General features: G+C 39.8%; 1 protein-coding gene across 2 annotated transcripts in view; it reads left to right on the top strand.

Annotated features, from left to right (window-relative positions):
* The window catches only part of XPNPEP3 (X-prolyl aminopeptidase 3), a 69,492-nt gene that overhangs the window by 15,548 nt on the left and 41,317 nt on the right, over positions 1 to 12,627 (top strand). For both annotated transcript variants that reach the window (XM_003264795.3, XM_030815483.1), the window contains one exon: positions 9,921 to 10,328. In XM_003264795.3, coding sequence (XP_003264843.2) covers positions 9,921 to 10,328 — 408 coding nt within the window. The remainder of the gene's footprint in view (positions 1 to 9,920; positions 10,329 to 12,627) is intronic.

Here is a 12,627-nt window from a genome sequence, read left to right as displayed (position 1 = left end):
ATGTTTCTTTTTAGTCTTATTTCTTATATAGGTGTGTGTGTAAGTGTACATGTGTACACACTCTTTGTATATTGTTCTATTATTTCCTTAAATTCTTAGAAGTGAAATTACTGAGGCCAGGCGCGGTGGCTCACACCTGTAATCCCAGCACTTTGGGAGGCTGAGGCAGATGGATCACGAGGTCAGGAGTTCAAGACCAGCCTGGCCAACATAGTGAAACCCCGTCTCTACTAAAAATATAAAGATAAGCCAGGCGTGGTGGCAGGTGTCTGTAATCCCAGCTACTCGGGAGGCTGAGGCAGGAGAATCACTTGAACCCGGGAGGCAGAGGTTGCAGTGAGCTGAGATCGCGCCATTGCAGTCCAGCTTGGGCAACAGAGTGGGACTTCATCTCAAAAAAAAAAAAAAAAAAAAACAAGTGAAATTACTCGGCCAGTTCCTCTGAATTCTTGGGAGCTATTTTTCCTAGATTTTTCTTTGCCATACCTACGTATCCAAGTTTCCTGAAGCATCAATAGCTTGGAAAATATTTAGCAGGATGACACGGGAAATAAAGAAATTCTGTTCTGGCTGTGCTACTGCTAGGTTCTAGTGATTTTCAAAACTTGTCATTTCCTTAAAGAAATCTGAGCACTGTAGACCATTTCTGCTTTTTATGACAGTGCCATCTCTGTGCTAAGGACTATATCTGTAGAGATGGAAAATGTTGGTCAGTCTCTTTGATTACTACTGTGTCTCACACTTGACACTCAGACATGAAAATGTTTCCATGTAGGAAGGCAAGTGGCGTTCTGAACTGTGAGTCTACTTTTTTTTTTTTTTGAGACGGAGTTTCGCTCTTGTCGCCCAGGCTGGAGTGCAATGACACAATCTCTGCTCACTGCAACCTCTGCCTCCCAGGTTAAAGCAGTTCTTCTGCCACAGCCTCCCAAGTAGCTGGGATTATAGGCGCCTGCTACCACATTCGGCTAATTTTTGTATTTTTAGTAGAAATGGGGTTTCACCACGTTGGCCAGGCTAGTCTCGAACTCCTGACCTCAGGTGATCCACCCGCCTCAGCCTCCCAAAGTGCTGGGATTACAGGTGTGAGCCACCGCACCCAGCGAGTCTACTTTTTATCCATACAAGAAAGATGCTTCCATGGTTCCCTGATTATTGCCAAAGGAGTAATGTTGTCATTAGCAGGACAGCAAGACATTCATCTCAAAAAAAAAACACTGAAACATATCAGAGAATGAATGGGAAGAATCAGTGGGATGCCTAATGAAACGTTATTTCTAAAATTTTTACATTCTTAAACAAAATTAGTTTTAGAATATGTGGTATAGTTTGGAGTGCTGGCTTTAAAAAGGGCTACTCAGGGAGTTGGGCTTGTCAGAATAACTTATCTGACATATGTAGAACCACTTCATGGTTGTTGTTTTTTTCTTTTCTTTTTTTTTGAGACAGAGTCTCGCTCTGTTGCCCAGGCTGGAGTGCAGTGGCGTGATCCAGCTCACTGCAACCTCTGCCTCCCAGATTCAAGCTATTCTCATGCCTCAGCCTCCCGAGTAGCTGGGACTACACGTGTGCGCCACCACGCCTGGCTAATTTTTGTATTTTTAGTAGAGATGGGGTTTCACCATATTGGTCAGGCTGCTCTTGAACTCCTGACCTCGTGATCTGCCCTCCTTGGCCTCCCAAAGTGCTGGGATTACATGCGTGAGCCACCATGCCCGGCCCACTTCTTGATTTTCAACTACAGCAGCAAACAGATTTTTGGGGAGATAATAAGAATGCATCTGTGTGGCATAAAATATAAGACAATGCTTTCACCGTTTACCGTTTCATCTCTATTGTCAACTATAATGGCAGAAGCCAGGTGTGGTGGCTCACGCCTGTGATCCCAGCACTTTGGGAGGCCTGGGCAACATAATGAGACCTTATCTCTACAAAAAAGTAAGCAAAATTAGCTGAGGGTGGTGACACTTGCATGTAGTCCTAGCTATGCCTATAATTCTAGCACTTTGGGAAGCTGAGGTAGGAGAATTGCTTGAGCCTGGGAAGTCAAGGCTGCAGTCAGCTGAGATTGTGCCACTCTACTTCAGCCTAGGCAACAGAGCAAGACCCTGTCTCAAAAATAAAATAAAATAGAAATAAAATAAATAAATACAATGGCAGAGACAATACAGTTACAGTCAATATAATATTTAAAATGATGAAAAGATCGATTCTAGAATGGGTTATAGATAATAATTCCCAAATCTTTTTCCCTTAAGAGTTTCAAAATCAGCTGCCCATCTTTCAGTGATAGTTTAATTGTAGCTGTCTCTTGACCAAGGGATGCATTTTATTTTTAAAACTTGTTAAATATGGTTGATTTTAATAATATCTAAAAGACAAATATATTATTTTGGTGGTGGTAAGATTTTTATACTATTTAAAAGATTAAAATGATGCTTGATAACAAGTTTGGAGAGTTAGGAAGAAAAATAAAAAATAAATAAAATGATGCTTGAGACCAGGAGGTCAAGGCTGTAGTGAGCCATGATTGTGCCACTGCACTCCAGTATAAATAAAATAAAAAATGAAATAAATAAAATGATGCTTGAGCCCAGGAGGTCAAGGCCGTACTGAGCCATGATTGCCCCACTGCACTCTAGCCTGGGTGACAGAGTGTTACCCTATCTCAGAAGAATTTAAAAAGTAAAATGTGTCAAATAACAGAAATTGGAAGTGGTTTGAACCTGCCTAGACTGTTGGGTAAGCTTTTTCGAAATATACATATGTGCTAGGACTGTATAAAGAGCTGTTGAATGAGAATCTCAAAGGGAGGGCTTAGAACATGTGTTTTTGTTTCTGTTTTTTTGAGACAGGGTCTCACTCTGTTTCCAAGGTTGGAGTACAGTGCCGAGATCACGGCTCACTAGAGTCTTGACCTCCTGGGGTCAAACAATCTTCCTGTCTCAGCCTCCTGAATAGCTGGGACTACAGGCATGCACCATCATGCCCAACTAATTTTTGTATTTTTTATAGAGATCGGGTCTCACTGTGCTGCCCAGGCTGGTCTTGAACTCCTGGACTCAAGCAATTCTACCACCTTGGCCCCCCAAAGTGCTGGAATTATAGGCATGAGCCACCATACCCAGCCGGAACATGTGTTTTGAAGAGCTCCCCGGGCGTTTCTCACATACACCACTAACCTAGTGGGTACTCATTTTAGCTAGGTGCATGAGATGCCTGATGACTTAAGGGGACAAGCCAAATCTGTGGCCACTGGCCATGTTTTAAAGCAGAGAATGTGCCTTCCCCATGCCTCTGTAATCTCATCCCCAGTCACTCAGTCCTTAAATTCATTCACATCTTTATCATCACCACCACCATCAAATGAGTGATGACGTTACATTTATCTAACCATTTCAACACTTTTTTAATAGCGTATGCCTGATAGAATAGTAGACTAAAAGTTTTGTATCCTACAGGTTTTAAATTTAAGTTGAAGGTCTACTTTTTCTATAAGTACTTCACCATGAAGCCCACCTGTTTTTATAAAGTAATATATTTTCTTTTCTTACCCCAATGTACCTGTGTAATTTTATTTGTTTTTGTTTTTGTTTTGAGATGGGGTCTTGGCTCTGTCTCCCAGGCTGAACTGCAGTGGCACGATCATATCTCACTGCAGTCTCGACCTCCCAAGTGATCCTCCCGCCTCAGTTTCCCAAGTAGCTAGGACTACAGGCATTAGCCACCATGCCTGGCTAATTGTTTGAATTTTTGTAGAGATGGGATCTCACTGTGTTGCCCAGGCTTACTTATATAATTTTTTTAAATCACTGTATTCATAGTGATTATGTTTCCTCTTGTCTTCATCTCCTGATTCAATTTTAATACAGAGTAAATAATGTAGTCTCTATGTAAATAAATTTATAGATGAATAAAACTTTTTTACTTACATGTCTAGTATATATTGACAGACCATTTCAGGACGCCATTATACCAATAATCTATAAACTGCCATCTAGTGAAGAATTATAGAGGATTTCCCTGTTTGCTTGTTTTTAAGCCCTAGGGAGAAATAGAAAATCTTGAAAGATAATAAAGTTTTCATGTAGTGTAAATACTAGAAAACTAAAAATAAATGACTTGGCTAGGCACGGTGTCTCACACCTATAATCCCAGCACTTTGGGTGGCCAAGGTGGGCCGACTGCTTGAGGCAGTTTGAGAACAGCCTGACCAACATAGTGAAACTCCATCTCTACTAAAAAAAAAAAAAAAAAAAAAAAAATTAGCCGGGCATGGTGGCGCATGCCTGTAATCCCAGCTACTCAGGAGACTGAGGCATGAGAATCACTTGAACCCAGGAGGCAGAGGCTGCAGTGACCTAAGATCGTGCTGCTGTGCTCCAGCCTAGGCAACAGAGCAAGACTCTGTCTCAAAAAATAAATAAATAAATGACATTTGTATTTCTCTTTTTTACCTTTGTGTGTAGTCCTCATTAACACTGAGAAACTCTCTGAGGTAAAGACTATCAAGAATCAGCCCTAGACAAGAATCAGCAGCTACCTAAAGAAATGAATAATAATGAAAAGTTTCTGAATGGTCAATGGAAACTCATTTCCTAACATGTGAAAAAGCCAAAGACTTCCAGCTCTTCTGTATAAATAATTATTTTGATCTCATTTGTTGTCATAACAGTGGTTGTCCATGTAAATTTTACTCTTCTAAGATCCTGCCTGGCTTTGGATTACCAGGATGACAACCAGTTCAAGTGTAAATTTTTTATTTTGGTAATAATTATAGCTAATATTTATGTAGTGCTAAGTGTTATGTTTTAAGTGTTTTATGAACTTATATAGTCCACCTAACAACTTTGCGAAGTCAGTGCTATTGTTATTTCCATTTTACATGAGGAAACTGAGGCACAGAGAAGTTTGGTAGCTCTTTCCAAGTCACTCAGTGAATTGCTAAGCCAGGATTCCAACTCACAAAAACCTAACTCAGAATCCACACTTTTCAACCACAAGACCCTGCGTAATACCTATGCCAAAAAATACTATCTGGTAATATTTTTTAAAGTATTTTCTTGTTACATTTTTTATAAGAAGGCATCCAACTGAGAGAAGTCTTAGTATAAAAGTTATTTCAAGTTTGGAGAGCATTATACTTTTTTTAAATAAGGTAAAATTTATATGCAGCGAATTTCACAGATCTTATATATGCCGTTCAGTGAGTTTTAACAAAGGTAACCTACAGCTCAGTCAAGATATAGAACATTTCCATTGTCCTGGAAAGTTCCCTCATGCTCCTCCAGTCAGTCTCCACCTTCATAGGCAGCCACTCTTTTGGTTTCTGTCATCATAGACTATTTTGCCTTTTCTTGACTTCATGTAAGTAGAATCATACAGAATCATAATTATGTATGTAGCCTTTCTGTTTGTTTAGTTTTGTTCAATATACACAAATCTATTTAGAGTATTTTTTAACTCGGTCATTGCATTTTTTCTGAGAGGCCTGTTTTACATTATAAAGGAAACACTAGCTTTTTCTTTGACCCTATTGTCCAACTGCACCGTAATAGTTTATTAATTACTTCCTTATATGCTGTGAAAATTACCTAATATTAAGCAGACTTCTTTTCAAAATCAGACCATGTTAAAATTCTAATCTAGTTAGTTTCAGGAAATAATTAAAAATACATACCTAGATTGTAGCAAAGACCTGTATCATTTCATCCATTTTCAGTCTTTGTTATATCTTCCTTTCTGGGTGTTTTGTGTAGCTGGTAAAATATGAAGAACATTACTGCTTTTCTCTTTGAGAGGCACGATCCTAAGTGTCCTGGAAGAGCTTTCCTTCTTGGCTGCAGAATCTCGGAACTGATAGTGAGACTTTGCAGAGTCCAGCTTCCAATATCTAGGCTTTTGATTGGCTCAATAAACTTGTTAGAAGAGCCTTTCCATCTTAAGTGGTTCCACATCATAAAATGCTGACTTTGTTTTTTAGTTCTTTACAGTTTTACCAAGTTGCCAGAGGATCTGTTGAGATACAGTTTTATCAGAAGAAATTCAGGCCAGATTGACTATAAAGTTGAGTTCTGTGATCAAACGCCATAACACCTTCCAAGTTTACTCCTAGGGTTTAAAGGTCATTGCTTTAATACATTTTTTTTTCCTCCTTCACATGAAAAGGTTTCTTTTTTCTTGAGTAAATTTTTTGTTTCTGGGTACAGTGGCCCATGCCTGTAATCCCAGCATTTTGGGAGGCTGAGGCCGGTGGATCACCTGAGGTCAGGAGTTCAAGACCAGCCTGACCAACATGGTGAAACCCCTTCTCTACTAAAAATACAAAATTAGCCGGGCGTGGTGGCACATTCCTGTAATCCCAGCTACTTGGGAGGCTGGGGCAGGAGAATCGCTTGAACCCAGGAGGCGGAGGTTGCAGTGAGCCAAGATTGTGCCATTGCACTCCAGCCTGGGCAACAAGAGCAAAGCTCTATCTAAAAAAAAAAAAAAAAAATTTGTTGTGATGGAGAGTGCTTTGTTGCATTGAGATTTTAGAAGTTTAGAAGCATTTACTTAATGATCACTCAATAGTGTTGATAATTAATAGGTTTGGGAAAATATAGCCAGTGTTTTAAATATTTCTCATGTAGTCAATTGTATGAAATTGGATTCAGCAAACATAGGAATACTTTGAAGGGTATAAAAGATGGTTTTTTGGATCCTGCTTTGATTTCCAAATAATTTTCTTGTTTTAGAAGTAACTTCCTGATACGTGTTAATGTATACTGTTATTAATGAAAATGAGAGGTAACACATGGGTTGAAGTTATTAAAATTATGGATTTTCTTCTGAAATTAAAAAAAAAGAATTGATTTTTAAATTTCTTTCTTTTTTTTTTTTGGAGACCGAGTCTTACTCTGTCGCCCAGGCCAGAATGTAGTGGTGCGATCTCAGCTCACTGCAACCTCTGCCTCCTGAGTTCAAGCAATTCTCCTGCCTCAGCCTCCACAGTAGCTGGGACTACAAGTGTGCACCACCATACCTGGCTAATTTTTTGTATTTTTAGTAGAGACAGGGTTTCATTGTGTTGGCCAGACCGGCCTTGAACTCCTGACCTCAGGTGATCTGCCTGCCTCAGCCTCTCAAAAGTGCTAGGATTATAGGTGTGAGCCACCGCACCCAGCCGATTTTTTAATTTCTTTTTATTTTATGGACTATAGCTGTGAAATAGCCAAAAGCAAAGTTCAGGAAAGGAAGAAAATAAAAAGATGAAAAAAAGGAAAGTTCAGATAGTTCATCAGTTATAACCAGCCTCTGCTTTTGTAAGAGTATTTACTACTTGAGTAAATTAGGAAATTTTCAATGTTGAGTAGCAGTGGCAGACTTAACATGAATAATTATCAAGGAAATAAATAGCTCTAGTACAAAGTTCAGTATTCTGCCTAAGAAACCTAGGAGACTCTTAGGCAGCTCAATCTTGAAAGAAAAAAATGTGATATGATCTCTTCTTGGCCCCATTTTGTTGCTTCAGCTGCTTCACATTGGCCCATAAGGCCCCAACTTATCTCTCTCTCTTATTTCTTGCCAACTTCATCAACAAAAACATAAATTTGTTTCTATTGTAGATGTCTGAAAAGTTAAATAAAAATATTTTATTAATGGAATACAAGTTACAGAATTTGCTGGTGAGATAAACTATATATAGGTAAAACAATTAGATCCTGGGCCATGGGACATGGGTCATACCTGGAAACCCAACACTTTGGGAGGCCGAGGCAGGCAGATTGCTTGAGGCCAGGATTTCAAGACCAGCCTGGGCAACATGGTGAAACCCCGTCTCTACTAAAAATACAAAAATTAGGCCAAGCACGGTGGCTCATGCCTGTAATCCCAGCACTTTGGGAGGACTAGGCGGGCAGATCATTTGAGGTCAGGAGTTCGAAACCAGCCTGGCCAACATGGTGAAATCTTGTCTCTACTGAAAATACAAAAATTATCCAGGTCGTGTGGTGCACACCTGTAATACTAGCTATTCGAGAGGCTAAGGCAGGAGAATCGCTTGAACCGGGAAGTTGGAAGGTGCAGTGAGGTGAGATCTCACCGCTGCACTCCAGCGTGGGTGACAGAGCAAGACTCTTTCTCAAAAAATAATAGCAATAAATAAATAAAAATACAAAAATAGTTAGGCCTGGTGGCTCACGTGTGTAATCCCAGCTATTTGGGTAGCTGAGGTACAAGAATCACTTGAACCCAGAAGGTAGAGTTTCAATGAGCCAGGATCGTGCCACTGCTCTCCAGCCTGGGTGACAGAGCAGGACTCTGTCTCAAAAAAAAAACAAAACAAAACAAAACAAATCTAAGGTAATCATATACTGAACATGAGTACTAAGGAAATTCAAAGATCTTTGACCAAGCAGTTTTTCTCCTGGGACTATCCCCATAATAATTAAAGCACCAGTACATGGGACATAAAAGTACTAAGATGTTTATTACAGCACAAAAAGCTGAAAGCAGTTTGAATTCCTACAGTATAGAAATGGCTGAATAAGTTATGGTCTATTCACCCCAAGAAATGTCATGGAGGCATCAAGCAGAATGAATTGAAGCTATACCAAACGACTTGAAGGATAAGAATTCCACGACATGTTGTTCTGTTGAAAAAGGAAGATACCAAAAAGAGTGTGTAGTGTCCCATTTTGTAAAACAGTAGTGATCCAGAAAGCCCCAAATGCATGTATGTATGATTATGTGAGAGTTGAGAAAACTCAGAAAAGATACATACTAGATTACAAACCTGGGCAAGGTGTTGATGTGAGTAGGAGACGGGAATAGGAGTAAGGAGCCAAACAATGAAGGAAAGAGGGAAAAACATTTATTGAAATAATTCAGTATTACATTTATATACAACTATACGGTGTGTGTATATAAGGAAGTAAAATCGTTACCTTTTTAAAATTAAGAGGGGGCTGGGCGTGGTGGCTTACACCTGTTTAGTTTCATTATATAAAATCTCTGCAATAGGCAAATCCATAGAGACGGATAACAGATTAGGAGTTGCCAAGGGCTGGGGGATTGTGAGAAAATGGGGAGTAACTGCTCATGAACATGGAGTTTTTTTTTTTATTGAAATGTTTTAAAATGCATTGTGGTGATGGCTGCACAATTCTGTGACTATACGAAAAACTCTTGAATTATATACTTTTATTTTATTATTATTATTATTATTTTTTGAGATGGAGTCTTGCTTTGTCACCTAGGCTGGAGTACAGTGGCAGGATCTTGGCTCACTGCAACCTCTACCTCCCAGGTTCAAGCGATACTCCTGCCTCAGCCTCCCGAGTAGCTGGTATTACAGGCATGCACCACCACACCTGGCTAATTTTTGTGTTTTTTTAGTAGAGATGAGGTTTTACCATGTTGGCCGGGCTGGTCTTGAACTCCTGACCTCAGGTGATCTGCCCGCCTTAGCCTCCCCAAGTGCTGGGATTTCAGCCATGAGCCACCTCAGCTACTTGGGAGGCTGAGGTGGGAGAATTTCTTGAGCCTGGGAAGCAGAGGTTTCAGTGAGCCGAGATCATGCCACTGCACCCCAGCCTAGGCAACAAGAGCGAAACTCCATCTCAAAAAAAAAAAAAAAAAAATTATATTCAATGAATATAAGTGAGTGAGTAAGAGAATGAGCCAAAGACCTGGAAGAGATCTAAGGGGTCCATGATTTCAGATTTCAGGCGGGGCCACATTCAACTATCATTTCTTCCAAATTTTTGCAGTGGAATAGAAATTTGAAACCTGGTTATCTCCTTAATTCTCCATGTTCTGTGAGGAGATTTGGCATAAATTGAACAATTGGACTTGAGTATTTCCATCTAATATTAAACTACCTTAAGTACTTTGGCACTGCAGAAATGTAAAGCATCCCTTTTATTTGTCATTTCTAGGGGAGGTAACTCCAGGACTATCTCAGGTGGAATATGCACTTCGCAGACACAAACTAATGTCTGTGATCCAGAAGGAAGCTCAAGAGCAGAGTGGGACAGACCAGACAGTGGTTGTGCTCTCCAACCCTACATACTACATGAGCAACGACATTCCCTATACTTTCCACCAAGACAACAATTTCCTGTACCTGTGTGGATTCCAAGAGCCTGATAGCATTCTTGTCCTTCAGAGCCTCCCTGGCAAACAATTACCATCACACAAAGCCATACTTTTTGTGCCTCGTCGAGATCCCAGTCGAGAACTTTGGGATGGTCCGCGATCTGGCACTGATGGAGCAATAGCTCTAACTGGAGTAGACGAAGCCTATACACTAGAAGAATTTCAACATCTTCTACCAAAAATGAAAGGTAACGAATGGGAGCAGAAGTCACATTACAAGCCAGATTGGGATTAAAACCTTTCTTGCCTGTTTGGACAAGTCCTTAATTTCGTTATTGTAGCACCACCATGAAAAGACCATGAGCGCCATGAAAGAAATGTAAAGTCTTTTCCAGAAGATTGAGCTTCTTTAAAGATTTCATTTATGCCTGGTGCATTGGCTCACACCTGTAATCCCAGCACTTTGGGAGGCTGAGGCAAACAGATTCCTTGTGGCCAGGAGTTCAAGACCAACCTGGCCAACATGGCGAAACCCCGTCTCTACTAAAAATACAAAAATTAGCCAGGCATGGTGGCGGGCGCCTGTAATCCCAGCTACTCAGGTGGCTCAGGCAGGAGAATCACTTGAGCCCAGGAGGTGGAGGTTGCAGTGATCTGAGATCATGCCACTGCATTCCAGCCTGGGCAACAAAGAAAGACTGTCTTAGAAAAAAGATTCATTTATTCATTTGCAGGAGGTTACAGTGAGCCAATGAGCCAAGATCCCACCACTGCACTACAGCCTAGGCGACAGAGCAAGACTCCATCTCAAAAAAAAAATAATAATAAAATGAAAGTATATAATTCAAGAGTTTTTGGTATAGTCATGGAATTGTGCAACCATCACCACAATGAATTTTAGAACATTTCAATAAAAAAAAAACCTCCATGTTCACTGGATTATTCATTAATGGAGATTGTTACCTATCCTAATTTGAAATCTCAGAGAATTTTCTTTTAAAGCAAAAGATAAGCCAGACACAGTGGTGTACATCTGTAGTCCAGCTACTCGAGAGGCTGAGGTAGAAGGACCACTTGAGGCCAGGAGTTCAGGTCCAGACTGCACAACATAGTGAGACCCCATCTCCAAAAAATAAATGAATTAAGGACAGGATGGGCATGGACCACTCTTAAAGATTACTGACCAGCTTCTTGATATTTGACTACTACTTCTTACCTTAGTGCTCTTGCCAACTCTTCAAACGGAGGTACTGTTCTCCAAGAACAATCCATGCATCACAGCATCAGAATCACCTGGTAATGCATATTAAAATTAAAAATGCATAATATGTAATGGAAATTAAAATCTCAGGCTTCCACCTCCTATCTACTGAATCAGAATCTGCATTTTAACAAGATCTTTTGTGGTTCATATACAGTTGAGTTCTTTTTTTGTTTTTTTTTTTAGGCAGGGTCTCACTCTGCCACCCAGGTTGGGATGTAGGTGTAGTGGCGCACTCATGGCTCACTACAACCTCGAACCCCAAAGCTCAAGCAGTCTTCCTGCCTCAGCCTCCAGAATACTGGGATTACCTGGGCACACCACCATGTCTGGCTAACTTTTTTTATTTTTTGTAGAGATGGAGTTTCACTTTGTTGCCTAGGCTGGTTTTGAACTCCTGGCCTCAAGTGAGCCTCCCACCTCAGCCACCTGAAGTGCTGGGATTACAGGTGTGAGGCACCGTGCCTGGCCACAGTTGAGTTCTTGTCCCTCAAAGAAATTACTTTCTCTACAGTTATTCTGGTGAAATTTTAATCAGTCTGAATGTTTTGAGATTTTTCTTCTGGGAATTTTTTCAGAACCTACGCCACATTATAAACTCTTTAGTAATTCTTAAAAAACTTTAGCTCTGGGAAGCATTTTATTTTTTGAAGTATCTTATTTGGAAAATAAGATAGATGCTCAAGTTTAAAAATACTGATTTTAGGCCAAGATAATTTATAATTATAAAGTTTTTGTTTGATTTTTCTTACATGGGTTACAAATCATTTCTGAAGTTAGCTTCTAAAAGAGAATTCCAAAAATGTTTTTCACAATCAAGAAATATATTAGACTGTTTCCTGTAAAGGCTCTTTTGGAAGAAAATACTCATTTGAATATGTAAGTTCTAATACATTTGATTAAATTCTTTTTATTATAGAAATGTTTTCCATTTTATAGATAATTAGCCTGTTCAATTCACGGAACTTTCTTATGTCTTCAAAATCCACGTAAATGTGGGGCATAGAATCATTTTCTTTGTAGCTTTTTTATTTCTTACATTAGTTGCTACTTCTCATATTCTATTGTCTAAATTTTATTAACTCAATGTAGTTACAATCTCATGTAAAATAAATTTCTCTACTTCTGGGTCACCATTCCTTTTTTTTTTTTTTTTTGAGACAGAGTTTCGCTCTTGCCCAGGCTGGAGTGCAATGGCATGATCTCGGCTCACTGCAACCTCCGCCTCCCAGGTTCAAGCAGTTCTCCTGCCTCAGCCTCCCGTGTAGCTGAGATTACAGGCACGC

This window comes from Nomascus leucogenys, chromosome 7b, assembly GCF_006542625.1.
Source record: "Nomascus leucogenys isolate Asia chromosome 7b, Asia_NLE_v1, whole genome shotgun sequence".
Classification (NCBI taxonomy): Eukaryota; Metazoa; Chordata; class Mammalia; order Primates; family Hylobatidae; genus Nomascus; species Nomascus leucogenys.
Note: the sequence above shows the minus strand (reverse complement) of the source record. Positions and strands in the feature narration are given on the sequence as shown.